General features: G+C 33.9%; 1 protein-coding gene across 2 annotated transcripts; it reads right to left on the bottom strand.

Annotated features, from left to right (window-relative positions):
* Positions 1–3,609: 3,609 nt before the first annotated feature.
* Positions 3,610–16,108, bottom strand: LOC138336701 (carbohydrate sulfotransferase 3-like). 2 transcript variants are annotated; one of them, XM_069286253.1, is made up of 4 exons: positions 15,821–16,108; positions 6,893–6,949; positions 6,213–6,381; positions 3,610–4,712 (listed from the first exon to the last, which is right to left on the bottom strand). In XM_069286253.1, the coding sequence occupies exons 1-4, from the start codon at positions 15,918–15,920 to the stop codon at positions 3,890–3,892; spliced, it is 1,149 nt and encodes a 382-aa protein (XP_069142354.1). In that variant the 5' UTR covers positions 15,921–16,108; the 3' UTR covers positions 3,610–3,889. The 2 variants fall into 2 exon arrangements, with proteins under 2 accessions (XP_069142354.1, XP_069142353.1); XM_069286252.1 differs by lacking the exon at positions 15,821–16,108 and adding an exon at positions 11,055–11,663.
* Positions 16,109–17,260: the final 1,152 nt, after the last annotated feature.

The following is a 17,260-nucleotide window of genomic DNA, read 5'->3' as shown; positions in this document are numbered from 1 at the left end:
CATGTACATTAATAAAGATTTCTCTATCTAAATCTGGAGCAGACGAATTAGCATTTTTCTTCGGTTACAAAAGTTATTTATTTTGCACCATAACCACGATTTAAAAGTTTGAGCTTCTTATTTTAATTCAAGATAAAATATTTAAAGATGATCCACCACCGAAAAATGGGATTTTTTTCCCTATCAAAAACAAGAGCAGACGATGAAGTATTTATCTTCAGTTACAAAAGTTTACACCATTACTACCATTGAAAAGTTTGAGCTTCTAATTTTATTCCAAGATAAAATTATTAAAATAATCCCTAGCCTATCACTATATATATGGTCTATGTGGAATAAAGTATAGACTACGCATGCACCAAAGAAAAAATGTTATTTCATAATATATTTTGTGTTTATTATACATATATATATATATCTACAATACAAAACAACTATTATTGTGCAAATGATGAGTATCGATCGTTTATGCTCTGTCGGCAGTGGAGCATCTTTAGAATAATTAATCGCGTCCCGAAAACAAAAAATCCATGGCCGTACTAGCTATATACATTTCCTATATGAAATTAAGGACTGATTGTGCATGCACCGAAAACAAAATGAATTATTTCGTTACGGTTTTGTGATAGTTAGACACATGCCTACACGGTTAAACAGAAGTCATTGTTCAAATGATGGGCATCGTTTTATCCTCTGTCGGCGATGGAGCATATTGTATTATTCTTTTGAACGGATGTGATTGTTTGCCAATGCATATGATACACAATGTCTATTTGAATAAATGCATGTATATTTTAAACTTATTCTTCTGTGTGATTTTGTAAACATCATGTACACATCTATGGAGATAAATAAATAATATAGTACTTTTTGATGTCTTTTCTGATTCTTATATCTCGTTGATACTCTCTTTTTACGAGACGTTTTGTGTATGTATGTAATGCAAATATAAGTACATGTACAAGATAATATTTGAAATAATTAGCTGATAAAGCTGCGTTTTCAAAACATATCTCAAATCTTCAAAATAATGATGCTTTTTAAATCTTTTTAAACTATTATAATATTTAACAAAAACGGAGAGAGAAAACGAGGAACGAGAAGGAAACTGCGGCGTTTGTTACTAGGGTCAAAAGGCCCCACGTGGAACAAAACAAAACCGTGAGAATAAAAAATAAAACGAAAATTCGGTGCGATAATTAATGGAGAAGTTGAGCTGTTTTACATCAATGCATACAGTCTTTAAAAATATGGGCGAGTTTTAACTAAGGATGCCATTTGTACTGAAATCTACCCGAAAAAAAGCAGCGCTGAACATTCCGTGATATGAACTTTTTATACATGAAAACTATCCTAATAAACACCGCGTAATGGGTATTTACATCAAAACAAGGCACCAAAGCAGTGTCGGTAAACATTAAAACCGACTTTAAAGAGCGTGTCTGGATAAAACTAACATCGACAGACAAGAAAAATGGCTGTGCAGAAGTACTAATTCTGTTAAGGAAAACAGCGATGAGCTACATAAACTTGTAACTGAAGTTTCGCATTAAAAAAAGAGTGTTTTCACCAGTGTTGGTTTTTGTTGATTTTAACTTCCTTACACGTACTGTAATATAGACGGGAACACACGGAAAGCAAGAGGAGGAAGAGGAGGAGAGAACTTTATAGTACAGTACAAGAGATACAGACTATAGATTTGGTTGGCTTAATATAGATCGAAATCGGGTAAATAACTTTCTTTTAAAAGTTTATTTTCAGGTTTATTTTTTATTTCGTTTCAGAGAAGTGGAATGATTTGCCAGAATCGATAGTTGAACACAGAAATCATAAAAGGCTTTGAAATGCTGACGAACAACCATCTAAAAGACAATATGTAAAATGCTTACAGGTCATTTTTAATCTCTCAAATGTGTATGTAGTAAGTACATTACTAAAATGTCAACATATAATCTGTGTAATATGTCTTATGATACGGATATTGTAGCTATCAGCATACGTCTATAGTTTTTTAATCAAATTAATTAACATCTAAGTAAAGATATTTTTGATTAAATCATACTTTCATGGTTTCACCCGTTTTTAACCTGTCTGGTCCACTGCCGCTATCGGTGTCGATGATTACAGGAGTTGATAATCGTATTCACAGATGTTTACAGGAATAACCGGCTATAAAGGGGGGGGGGGGGGATACTGGAAGGTGACCAGTTCTCGCAGCCAGTTTTCGCCATCGTACCTGTATCTGTACGATTTCTTCGCAAATTTAGTCAATAAAGCCTTCTTCTGATAAGAGACACTCCCAAGCTGATTTCCACAAAAATTGTCTCAAAATTCGCCTGTGATCAAAACTTACATATGCGATGGCGAGAATTGGTACTCGGCGAGAACTGGTCGCTTGCCAGTGGAGTTACCGGAATTGTTATCACATGCAATGAAACATATATCATTATATAATCATTATATATCATACTTTTTTTTCAGAAACTAGACTGGTTTTACTTTAAAAGATACAATCAACGGGATTGGCATTGGAAAAATCACGCAATTTTCATGTATGGAGAATTAACTTACAGTCGCGTTTTTTTCCGAATTTATTTCAAAATGGCGGATAATCCTAATAGTGAAATTGCAATAAAACGTCGAGGTATGAGAGAAAAATACGTTTTCGTATGTGGATATAAAGGATAGCGATATTAAACCCTCGGGATCACAAAATGCTGTAAAACCCGAGGCTTTCTGAGGGTTTTAAAACATTTTGTGATCACGAGGGTCACACATACGAAAAAGAGTCTTAAAATATTGTCCTATCCCCTAACATACCCGATTTTTTTCTATTTTTTTGAGAGGTTTAACGCTTCATAAATTTTTTTCATGACAAGCCTTATCTATGTTTTTCAGCTTAAAACAATGCTGCCCTTTCTAAAACCAGCATATAAATTGGGTCTGTGCTTTTGATTTGTTTGCCCAACTACTATATTTGTTATTTGTTATTTTTAGAATTGTTGGTTAAAAGTTTAAATTTACTTAACTGTACTAAAATGTAAATATAAAATACTTTCACACTTGAATGCTTACTAGATGCTAAAAGTCTCGTCGCGGTGATTGATTTATTGATTGATTAATGGGATTTAAACGTAGCAATGGTGATTTAACAGAAACATTTTACTAAAAGAGTGTGAAATATCGAAATGTAAGAAACACACTTTTTCAAAATGATCGCTAGTTACATCGATTTGTCTCCATGATAAGTCTTATTCGAGATTTAACCAAGAATTACTCTGTAAAACTAGTCAATCTCACGTGATAATAAGATCGACTGCTCATATTTGGTATATTCTTCAAGAAAAATAACACTGTCGCTTTATAGATATTACTAATCATTAAATACTCATCCGGTCGAAATATTTTAATGTAAGAGTTTATTCACTAGGGATTAAAGCTTTTCTCGTTCCTCTCCAGGATATTGGTATCGATTTGATATTCGGAACATCCGGTAAGCGGACAGTAGATTCGCACACCGTGGTGCGAGTAATTTATTAAAGTGTTTTTTATAAAAAAAAATGTACAACATAGAAGACTAAGGATTTGACACATGTATAATGCCCCGCTACATATAGAAAGACCTATTTTTGATAATCACAGAATATCCTTAAAGGGACGTCAGTATTTGTTTGGTGTTGTATTCTCATATCATAACAAAATGAAATTATGTTTAGGAATGGAAGTGGATCTTTAAAATAATGCCCATGAAATTAAAGCGTCGCGAACTTCTTTAATTTACAGCAAAACATATGTCGGTTCATTTTCTTTTGACGATATCAACATTTTTCATATTTCGTAATTACACAATAGTTATGAACAAAAAACTCCTTATCATGCAATTATTTGTCTACAAAGACATATACTTTAATTTATTTGTCTGTAAGGGAACCGATAGATTTCTGAGACTTCTGGAATCCTTTATCTTCAGGAACCCTACAGTATCGTACAATTTTCCACACTGCATATCAATCTGTCGTGCGTGTTTCTCCTCTATTGTCAGTCTCCATTTAGAGGATGTTAGTTTAGCATTCGTCTTTTTGACACACCAGTAACAAATATCCACAACATCAGTTTGTAATGTCACAAATTCTACATATTTACGTATTTGTAAGGTAAACTCTAAATTCAAAAACCTAAACAAACTGTTACTTTGCTGTATTGAATCATTGGTGAAGCTTTCGTACTGGAGTATCCTAATGGTGTCTGGGTATTGTTTATTTAACCGCTCCGCAATTAAGATGTCTGATAACATTTGATTACAATGTAAAGAGGCAATGGATTGTATTGATGACCATTTCTGTCTGTCTATTTTTAGTTCAGAGGACAGCCGCCCTCGAGGATCCCGTAACAAATGGACCACTTTCAATCCCGGAAGCCATTTTAGAAGCAACGCCACAGACGCCATATCCAAACGAATAGTCTTGATGATGGTAACATTGTTGGAATGACAAGGTTTCATAAGAAACTTTAAACAACGATTAATAAGACCCATGGTTTTGTTTACGTCCATGTCAGCCTTGCTCACACACCTGGAATATTCTCCATAAGCATCAGAGTAAGAAAGCATGATACTGGTGAGGTCTTGTGTGTTAATGTTCTGGACATTACAAGTGAACCAATTGAATACCATCTCCGCCATTACATAAATGGAATCGCTTTTCTTGTACGACCTGTAAACAAAACATGTTAACGTAATGAATGGATATGAAAATAGTGTAAAAATATAACGCCGAAATAACATTATTGATAATAGTGTCATAACCAAATTAAAATGAAGGAATTTGAAGATGGTACAACACGTAATGCGATCTCCACTCATCCCATCGGAGAGCTCAGTCCGACCTGCCAGACCCCATACAAAACTGGCATGTCCAAGCTTAGATTGCTAAAGCTACTTGAAATATAACTTAAAAGAAATCTATAAGTAAACTCAAATTTCAAGATATAAAGTTATTATTTCCCCATACATTTCTTGAATCCAAATATACCATCAGTAAGAAGAGAAAAAAAATACCAAAATCCAGTTTGGCTCCAAATTGTTAAGTAAGTTGGGTTTGTTTGAAGCCCTATTAACATTTAGGGCCACAAATGGGCATAGCTAAGGCGATGATACTGTGTTTTTTGGAATAGACTTATACAAAATGAAAATAAATTAAGTAGTATACTTTATAAACTAATCTCTATGCTACATTTCGAAGGAATATACACGTTTAAATGGATATCTTTCATTAAAAACATTTTTGATGAATCTGGTCAGTCAAACATCTTCCTCAATGAAATACGAATAATTAACAGTTTTTATAAATATTTTATGAAACAGCGCCTTCAAGATCAATTTCTAAAGAAATGGGTCTCAGATGTGGAAAACTCATCAAGAGGGCAATCTTATCTAATATATAAAAATAATTTGGATTTTAAATGAATAGAGTATACATAACTAAATTCCGTACATCAAATTAAAAAAAAATCCGATTGAGACTGGAAGATGGCGTGATGTCGAGAAACGTGATAGAATATGTCATTTATGCAACGAAAATATCGGGGATGAATTTCATTATCTGTTTGTATGTAAACACGAAGAAAAAGAGATGATATAGTACGGTATAAATTTTGTTAAATTTCCAAATTAATTGCCGAATTTTTAGTAATATTGATAAATGATGTCCATCCTGCCACGTGCAGTTAAAATGTAACTAATCCACGTAACAGATTTTAATACGTGAAACACATTTTAATGTGTCTGGGTGACTAAAATAAAATCTTGACGAATCTTTAAATCTTGAAAGCCGAAGTAACCGGAGACAAAGCACGGACCTGCAGTCAATATCTGACAACTGTCACATAAACGACCTGCAGCCAATACATGTATCTGACAAATGTCACATAATGATTTCGAACTTGCAAACCAAAGGTGGACGGCTAGTGGTATTATGTCGCAAAGAAACGTAAAAATATGAAAGTGGTCAAGCTTTTTGAAACCACTGTATATATGCTAGGGTGCAAAACTGGACGCAATCTCACAAGAAAAGGGCATGGTAAAGGACTTCTGGACTCTTGAGGTTTGATTAAAAATATGATAGAGCATTTAAGTGTTCTCGGTTTAACATTGTAAATTGAAAATTTCCAGGATCATACACAAATCATATTAACGTGACAGTTGTCCATCATACCTCCCTGTTTTGTTGAGAAATGTGACCACATTTCCATTAACGATGTCCTCCTCGATGTATCTTAATGGCTCAAACACATACGAGCTGTTGGTGACCTGTTGTAGCAGATCTCCTGCCAGTGTGGACCCGCTACGCTGGTACGTGATAACCAGAACACGTTTCTGCTGAACTTTTTAAATAAAAAAATTGTTTTTATTTTTAATAAACACTTGATCCAAGAAACTACCATAGAAAGCGTTTTTGCTAGAAAAGAATTCTATGACATAAGATGTTACTTTGATACAATATCTATTCACATCGTGACCCAAATAAGCCCTTCATACTCATAACCTCGGACATACATGTATATAGAAAACACATTAAAACCCAGGTTTCATTTGGACATCACACCATTGATAGTCATTTTATATGGTGACCTGAATATGTCCCCTCCCGAACAGACATCACAGATGTACATTAAACACCTAATTGGCAATGTGATTTTGTTGGAAGAAATAACGGAGTTTTATACCAAATTAGAAGATGTAAACAACATCTATGAATGAAGCATCACAGAGACAAAAAGGTACATTATGTAGAGGATAAATGTGCTGATGAGTAAAAATTATAAAAAAAAAACAAAAACAAAAAAAAAAAAACTTGTAAATCACCGATTTTAACATTGGTGAACTGATGAATACCTGAAACGGTTTCATTGTCTTGACTTAAAATCTGTTTGTGTCCATCTTGTCCACGATCTGTTAAAAGGAAAAAAAAACGAAAATATAAATAAATTAAGTTACACTGTAGGGCGGGGTATTAAGTTTGTCGTTACGTAATGCAACATACTGCAGGTTACTAAAAGTCACTACCATTAACTACAATGGCAACCACTGGAAGCCGTCTTTAAACCACCTTGGATATACTCAAGCACGTTAGGTATATCTAGATAAAACACAAGCAACGCCAATATCATTGTGAAGGATTTTCACGAATGTAGTAAATGTTATGAAAATATAATGAATTTCTGTTGCATTCGAAAAAATGAACAATATATAGTGCATTGTTTTCCAAAAGAAATTGTCTCATAAGTACATGCAGACCACTTATTTTTAAAGTAAACACTTCGGCTCTTGGCTTGTTGTTGTACAGTTTATGTTGCATATATGGCATAATTGCTGTATTCTTTTGATACAAAATATGTTGAAAATAGCAAAAACGCAATCATTTTAAGGTACATACGAGCAAAATAGACCTTTTTGGGACTGAAGAATTAACAAAATAATGCATCAATAAGATCAATGTGCAGATGCTTAAATAGATTACAGTGACCTACATCCTCAAAATTCTGAGCTGGAATTCAAAAACCAATGCTTCTTCAGCAAAACATGGACAACAAGAGATCCCAATGGGATCTTGGCGCCCACTAAAGAATGATCTATGTCTGGCAAACGAAAGAGGGATCTTTTCTCTGCGTCATTTGTATTACCATTTGAAATGCCTTGAACATAGACAAAAACATTTTGAGCAGCATACGATACTCAGCTTGCCCTAAGGGGCTTTATGTAGAGTATTATGCTGTTACGACTTGTCTCTATTACAATATCAATTTTTGAATCAAAGGTGGGGTAAAATCGTATGTAATGTTGGAAATGCTGATTTTCAGACCTGATGGGAATTCAAAAATGAGAAGGAAGTACATAAAAAGTGTGCTAGAGCAATACTATGAAAATCTTTCATATATGGATATGAAAGATAGGGATATCCTACCCAAGGGTCACAAACTGTTCTAAAACCTGACAAATGCCAAGGATTTCTACAACATTTTGTGATTTCATGAGTTGAATATCCATATCCTTCATGTGCACATATGAAAGAGTATTTTCCTCTCATATCTCGACGTTTTATTGCAATTTTACTACTATGAATTTCCGCCATTTTAATAATGCTCGACCACTGACAAATGGTATATTTTCACTATCAAAAACATGAGCAGACGATTTAGTATTTTTCTTCAGCTACAAAAGATATCTACTTTACACCATTACCACCATTGAAAAGTTTGAGCTTGTAATTTTACTTTAAGTTAAATGATATAAAAATAGTTATTTGCATCCCGTAAAAATTCCGTTATTGTTAAAATGATTAATATCATTTATGCTCTGTCGGCGATGGATTATCTTTAATATTAATTCGAAAGAACCACGACTGCAAGTCACTTTTCCATGTATGAAAATTACGTGATATTTTCATCGCAAATCCCGGTGTTTGTATCTTTTAAAGTAAACCCCAGCCTATTTTCTGAAGAAAAAGAAAAAGAAAGACTGTGACGTCAAGAGGCTTTATCACACTTTTGTCTTTGATAATGAACGTTTTGCCCATGCGGTACTAGTGCTGTCCGTGCCGTCATATCAGCGCCCGGGCTGATATCACATTATGACGTCATAATTTGATATCAGCCCGGGCTGATATCAGTTATCAGCCCAGGCTGATATCAGTAATCGGCCCGGGCTGATATCACGTCATCCGGGGTTTTCAGTCCGGATTTTAGAGTTGCCGCTTCGATTCAGTTTCCTATAGACAATAAGTTGAATAACGGATACAATATTCAATTTCAAAATAGATCTCGGATAAACGTATTGAGAAAGATATCAGAAATCAGAAATAGTCTGTTTCATGATGATTTTACTGGAGATGAATGTCTTAACTAAGATCAGGTTGAAATGAGTTTTGTCCACAGTGCCGAAACAAAGCATCGCAATTCACATAATTATAACACAAAAAGAATGTATTCGGTATAGATAAAATCAACGACATGCGTTTGTCAACAAGAAGAGACACAGGAATAAATTAGACTGTTTCATACATGTACGTGTAGTTTAATTTTCCCGTCGAATTCATAATTCCTGTCCGTTGTAAAACTGATCATTCTGAAATGAACCCGCTTTGCCCGAATTTGTTGAACATTATCATTTTTAAAGTGATAGTAAACATTCACTAGGATCTTGTTATTTTGCTTAAAATTTATGTTTCAACTCGTTCATTGAACCGGGGATTACAATGTATTTGTGAAAAACCTATACAGTGTACATGTACATGTAATGAAGTTGTTCCACTGTTTCAACATTAAATTGGCCTACAATATGACCAGTGGAATATCGGTCATTAATCAATACGTTTTAATACATGTTTTTAAATTGTTAAAATTTCTTTCCTTTTTTTTCAAAATGTGTGATAAAAAGGTTATGATACGACAATTTTGATATCCCACCCTTTATCAGCCCTTGACCTGATATCAGCTCTCGGGCCTGCGGCCCTTGGGCTGATATGGCGGTCTCGGGCTGATAAAGGGGTGCGATATCAAAATTGTCGTATAATAACCTCTAATTATTTGATGGGTAGCCATGCAATATCACCTTAGGGGACATGCGTGTATTACCCGAGACCAGCCAGTATTACACATGTAGGTATGAGAGAAAAAGAGGTTAAAGCACGTGTTCTAACTTGATAATATAATGAACGTTTTGCCCATGTGATACAAGCACTGTCTGCGCCGTGTCATATCGAGGCCCGGGCTGATATCATGTTATGACGTCATAATTTGATATCAGCCCGGATTGATAACTCATATCGGCACGGGCTGATATCAAATTACGACGTCATAACTTGATATCAGCCCGGGCGGTAATATCACGTCACCTGGGTTTTCATTCCGGATTTTCGTGTTGCCCTCCGATTCGTTTTCCTGTGCAGACGATACGTTGGATAGCAAATTAAACTTTTACTTTCAAAATCTCTCTTCATGATGATTTGACTAGAAACATTATCTTAAAAGTAGGATAAGGTAAAAACGAGTTTTGTTCACAGCGCCGAAAGCGAAGCGTCAGAATATATATTTATAACACAAAAAGGAAACATTTTGGATATAAGTAAAATCAAAGGTATGCTTCTGTCAACAAAAAGAGGAAACATCTAATGAAACTAATTCAATATTAAATTCGCCTTATTATGACCAATGGAATATCATCGTGAGTTTCATTATGAATTACATATATATGTTTTATACGTTTTAATAAATGTCTTGAAATTATTACTTTTTATTACAGAAACAGTATGTTGATGATTTGACTGGAGACTTTTGTTTCAAAGGTAGGGTTAAGCGCCAAGAACGCTTTCTTTTTTTCAAAATATGTGATAACAAGGTTATGATATGACAATTTTGATATCGCACCCTTTATGAGCTCTTGCCCTGATATCAGCCCTCGATCGGGTCTGCGGCCCTTGGCATGGGCTGATATGACGGTCTTGGGGTGAAAAAGGGTGCGACATCAAAATTGTCATATAACAACCTAAGTACATGTATTATACCATGTATACTATACACGATGTACTTAATACTGCATTTCTGCCATGCGAAATATCGCTTAAAAATATATCACGAACGATTCAAAACCCCGTGCTTTTGTGCAGTTTGCATTTTATATACAATGTAATGCAATTTCCTATGGGGAATTTAAATCAAGGAACTCCTGAAAGTTAAGGAATGACCATGAAACTAGGTCATGGAGCCTACACAGGCAATATTTCTTCACATGAATTTCACGCGGACCGAGGCATAAAAAGTAAATTTCACGTGAAAAATTTCACGTGAAATTTATACGAAATTCACGTGAAGAAATAGTGACAAGATTTTACGATTTTCGCAAATAATTGTTCGTCATAATAAAAAATTGCTTTTAAAACATAGAATTATTTTAAGGGAAACTTTTGTCAGCAGGAACGATATGTTTCTTTATGAAAAACACTGTGAAACATGTGCAAAAACTATTAACAAATGTACTTTCACGCCGTAAATTCACTTACCCAATGGGGCTAGATCCATATAATATACATTTCCATACCAATGGGTAGTCATCAATACACAAAACAATATCGCCAGGATTAGAACCAAGTACATATATCGGAGACAGTTTGACACTTGCAGCATTTTGATTGTGTGTACCAATATTATGTTAAGTTTGATCCGCTAGAAGTCATATAGAACTGGATTTGTTAGCTATACCATCACAGTCAATCTTCAGCTGTCGAATGTTCAATTTACATATCATTAGTAAGGATATATTGTACCCGAGGAATACAAGTAAACAATGTACACAAATTGATGTCTCACAGATACGAATAGATTATTTCTTAATTGCAATGTCAGGGACCATTATATACAAGGTAAGATTACTATTTAAGATTATCAACCTTTTCTTTCACTCAATGACATCACTGTAACGATCTTTCACGATTCGGGTCCAGAAAGTTGAGTAGTTACTTGAATGTCCCTGTCTTCTACATGTTTATGCATAGCGATATTATAACAAATATAAACCAATAAAACAAATGTCTATTATCCTATGTTCTAAATTTAGACTAATCATGGTCTCCGGTCACGCACCTACCAAGTTTAAAGACATTTAACTGATGGCAATCGCGATATATATTTGAAGACAAAAGCACCATTATGGGGCTTTAATTGGAACAGGCAGACAATGTACCTTTATATAACACCATCCTTTTGTCTAAAGCCAATACATATATACAATGCCCCAGGTATGAATAACTCCTCAATGATAACAACGAAAAAAGAATATAACAAAGGAAGTGTTGATATGTAATTCAATAAGGTTTTAGATATCTGTAAAAAAAATTCAAAAGTTTTTTTTACATATATTAAGATGGTACAGATTTAGAATACACATACATGCAAAATAAACACACATACACATACTCAGCCTCACACTCACACACCTTTACATACAGCCAGTTCAATAACACACAAAATGTTAACATCTGGCCTTTTCTTACACCTATCATCATTGACATACATGCAATCATACTCAGTTTATACATATGCACATACATGGATATATAAACACATCATTCTTAAATGGAAGACAAGTATGCGCATACATATACCAAAATACATTTTGGAAACATATACAAAAAGGACAAATTCAGACACAAATTAATGGTAGGGGTAACAATACAAAAAGATGAAGACCAGAGACAGATAAACAAAACAAACTACAATGTACACAACGTGTATTGACACGCACACACACACACATGGGATGGACTGGAAGTGTAAACAAAACAGAGACATGGATAGACAGACAGACACTGAAAACTAGACAGACAGGATTGAACAAACAAACAATGTACATGTAGTGTCAGAATGACAACAGATAAAACGAATGGGCATAAGGACAAATATAGATAGACAGAAGAAGAAGGGGGGGGGGGGAGACTCCTGTATGAAAAAACGTTTGATTTCATCTTTTCTAAAATGGACAAGAAGGTAGAAAATAGAACACCCCAAAAGTTTCTGAAATTCTGTGAAGTTAGTGTCATATTCTATAATTTCAAAATTTAGAAAATTATATGTGCCGTAATTTTCATACTTACAAATGTTACCAATAAAAAAAATCACATGTCCAAATTTTCGCCCAGTTATTGAACACATAACTTAAGACTGTGATCATCCAAATCAGCTTTTGAAAAACTTGGTCCAGGTACCTGGATATGTAATTCCAGTCACAGGGCCATGTATAGTTTCTATATGAAAAAATAGCCAGAAATACATATAGGGCCATGTATAGTTTCTATATGTATTTCCGGCTATTTTTTCATATAGAAACTATACATGGCCCTGTGTTCCAGTAGTAATTAGTTTCGTAATGCCATTTTTGCACATTGCAGAGTTATTTACCGTTGCGTATAGGTATTGATTGTGACGTCACCCACAAGACAGAATACGTGAGTTATCATTACTTCAGTAAAATAGTAATGATATGATAACGTGAGAGAACAATACACTTCTATTTAGAACGAATATACGTACCCGGCCTACTATACCTTTCGGCCGGGTACGAATTGGTCCCTATGTGTCGTAGTGGAGTATTGCCTCCGAAAATCACTTGGGCATAGTTTTCTATACTTTTTTGTAGGTTTCTAATTATTTTATGCGTATACATGCATTTACATATTATTTTTGTCCAAAATAAACATAACTATCATTCTTAATATCTACCGTACCGCTCACAAGACGTCATATTTACAATTTGTGGACTAGCCGTATAAATTCCCTTCAGAAAGACCTTCATATGTATTATGTAAAAAATAATGCCTCGATGAGAATTTGATATTTTATGTGGTTCAGTTTTATTGCCTAGTAGGTAAGCGATTTAAAAAAAGTACGATAAAATGCAAACAAACGTTTTATATTGGTTTGCATAATCATTACTTTGCTCCATTAGCAGTAATAGGCACCAATTGTAGCTCTAAAGACGACACCATTTTCTGTCAAAAAGTCTTCTGATCTACAATATTGCAGCTAACTTCTATTGTGTTCCCACAACGAAATTTGGAACAGATATATATCTAAATATTTGTTTTTACTCTGCCGTCTATAGATTTGAATACGATAGATGTGGTATATGTGTAAATATCAGTACCGTATTGCTACAACTTAAGGACACACCGTTTTCATCATATTATATTTTGTTATCAACCACTCGTCTAGGTTGGTCCACGTCTCTCTCTCGCGCTCTCTCTCTCTCTTTCTCTCTCTCTCTCTCTCTCTCTCTCTCTTTTATATCATCAGATATTCGATAAACATACACTCTTTGTGATCTAGCAATGGTATGAAAATAAAAAGAAGATTTAGATATATAATATTTTATGAAAAAGCACCTGGAACTATTGAAAAGTACAGAAAATAACCAATATGAACAATAACGAGGTTGAATGAGATCAAACACTAATGTGCTGCATCTATTGAAAAAACATACCGAATTAGTAACTGGTATCATAATTACAAGCCTATTTAGCAACTGGTATCATAATTGCATAACAAATTTGTGTCTTGTATTTAAATTTGCATACCTAATTATAGCTGCAATATTGTAGCTCAAAAGACTTTTTGACAGAAAATGGTGTCGTCTTAAGAAGGTATAGTAGGCCGGGTACGTATATTCGTTCTAACCTAATTAGTATCTGACATCATAATTTTTATATCTAATAAGTGTCTGTCACTGTCTGGTATCATAATTACATACCTAATTAGTCACTGGTATCATAATTACATACCTAATTAGTCACTGGTATCATAATTACATACCAAATTAGTCACTGGTATCATAATTACATACCTAATTAGTCACTGGTATCATAATTACATACCAAATTAGTCACTGGTATCATAATTACATACCTAATTAGTCACTGGTATCATAATTACATACCTAATTAGCAACTGGTATCAAATTATATACCTAAGTAGCGACTGGTATCATAACTTCATACCTAAGTAGCAACTGTTATCATAAATGCATACCAAATTAGTGTCTGGTATCATAATTATATACATAATTAGTGTCGGGTATCATAATTATATACATAATTAGTGTCTGGTATCATAATTATATGCATATTTAGTGTCTGACATCATAATTACATACCTAATTATCAACTGGTATCATAAATGCATTCCTAACTAGTGAATAGTATTAAATTACATACTTAATTGTCATTACATGTATGTATATTTATTATCACAATTATATACAAAATTCCATTTAGATTTACTCCTACAATGAAACCAAATTATGCAATTGTACATAGCTTGTTTTCAAAGAATATACCCACATCTATAGTTTTGTAGGAAATTAATAGTTTGCTTCTGTTGTCTGAATAACATTCTATCTTTAGATGCAACAAAATATATATATGTATACATAATTTCAACATTTTCTTTGTCAAAAATTTAGTTATAAAAATAGTCAAAGAATAATATAAATGCCTGTATAAATCACCCACCACAAAAATGTCAGCAAATAATAAGTTTACAAATAAGTGATAATTTGCTTTTTTTTAAATTTGTCATTCGTATATGCGTACATGTAGCTTTAAAAATCAATTGTCTCACCACCACCTAACTTTTAATTAACTGTATGTTTGTGAAAGTTTGTACTCTGAAAATACGATTTTTTCCCCTTTTGAATATCTTATCTATACAACTTATGAACATCTTCTGTTTTCTCTATAATTTCTTTCTCTTTACTATAAACCTTGTCCTTTCCTTTCATCATCGATCCCTGTCTCTTTTTTCTTAAGTCTGAGTGCCCTGATTATAATGTATACGTATGTATGGTAAATTCAACCGGTTGCCACCCCATCTGTAGCTTGTTATTTGATGATCATGGGTAATGATTTAGTACAATATCGAGCGGCAATCGGTTGCTTCTTGCAACGTACTCATTTTTTATTGATGTCACAAAAATTTGTTTACTATATGAAATTGACCGATATTTATAGTGGCTGCAGGTCTAAAACAACTTTCATGTTTAAAAAACTTGTAACATTTATTTATGTGTTAATGAGATGTTTGACCAATAATTCTAGTTTCCTACTGATACTCTCATCATACTCTCATGTAATGATGTACATCAAAACCCAGGTCCTCCAGAACAAAATTATAATATTTCTATCTTTCATTTGAATATCCGTAGTCTAAGAAATAAACTATCCCAGTTAGAATATTAACTTCTGATAATGATGTTATCTGCGTCACTGAGACTCACCTTGATAATTCTGTAGCTGACACTGATTTACTTCTGGGAGGTTATGAATTATTCCGTAAGGATAGGGGAAGTCCGGGAGGGTGGTTAGCTGTGTATACATCCAGTCTCTTGTGCACCCGTCGTAGAGCGGACTTGAATTTCGAGTGGGCGAAGTGATATGGACAGAGATCCAGTATTTCTCCTGTGTACTTTGTATAGACCTCTACACGCTTCAAACACCTTTTAGGACCAATTTCTTTTTTCTATAGACAGTGCCTTCCAAGAAACTCCACACATCATTATAGTTGGCGATATAAACGTTGACCTTTTAACTGTCGGAAATTCACACAAAATCTACGATATTATCCATACAACCGACACGTGTAGCGCGCACGTCCTCTACACTACTTGACCCAATTTTACTGTCTGACACGTGTATCTCTAACTTTTCTGACGTAATTGATATTGACGACGAAATTTCTGATCACAAACCGACGACTGTAGAAATTAACGTAGAAACAGCTATCTCCAGAACATATAAACGAACAATAAGATGTTATAATCAGGCAAATTATGAGACGTTTAAAAATAAATTAGATGAGACTGACTGGCTAGATTTTTTTTCGACAGCGAACTCCCCAGACGACATGTGTGAAATAGATATAGCTGGGGAGTGCATACCAACTAAAACCATCACTATTCGACCTAGTTCAATTCTGACCTTAGACGAGAAATAAGAAAACGAGACAGACTTTTAAAGATTTTTAAACGACATCGAACAACGTTAAATTTGACTAACTTTCGGTAAAGCCAATTTGTTAAATGATTACTTTGTTTCCATATCATCTATTGACGATTCACAAATTGACGTTCCAGAGGTAGAGATTGTCCGACCCTAATATAACCGACATACAATTTCAACCGACCGACAATATAGACATTCTTAAATCCTTACCTATCAATAAAGCAGTAGCACACGACGGAATCAGCCATAACATGCTAAAACACACAGCATCTTCTATTGCATTACCCTTATTTCTAATATTCATATCTTCCTTGGATACTGGTATCTTCCCAAAACAGTGAAAATTAGCTTTGTTCATGCCATCCTTTAAAAAGGGAGATAAGCAAAATTCTACTAACTATAGACCTATCTCTTAAATACAATAGGAAAAGTTTTTGAAAGATTGGTAGTCAAATATCTAAACAATTACTTACTTGATAACTCGCTCATATATAAATATCAGTCAGGTTTTCAACCTGGACATTCGTCATCTCACCAACTTATTGAAATCTACCATTCCCAATGTGAAAATATTGAAAAAATGCACTCAACATGTTTAGTTTTCTGTGATATTTCGAAAGCACTCGATCATGTGTGGCACAAGGGACTGAATGTTAAACTAGCAAATTATGGTATAGGCGGAAAATTGCTAAAGTGGTTAAAAATTACATCAGTAA

This window comes from Argopecten irradians, chromosome 12 (assembly GCF_041381155.1).
Source record: "Argopecten irradians isolate NY chromosome 12, Ai_NY, whole genome shotgun sequence".
In the NCBI taxonomy this organism is placed as follows: domain Eukaryota; kingdom Metazoa; phylum Mollusca; class Bivalvia; order Pectinida; family Pectinidae; genus Argopecten; species Argopecten irradians.
Note: the sequence above shows the minus strand (reverse complement) of the source record. Positions and strands in the feature narration are given on the sequence as shown.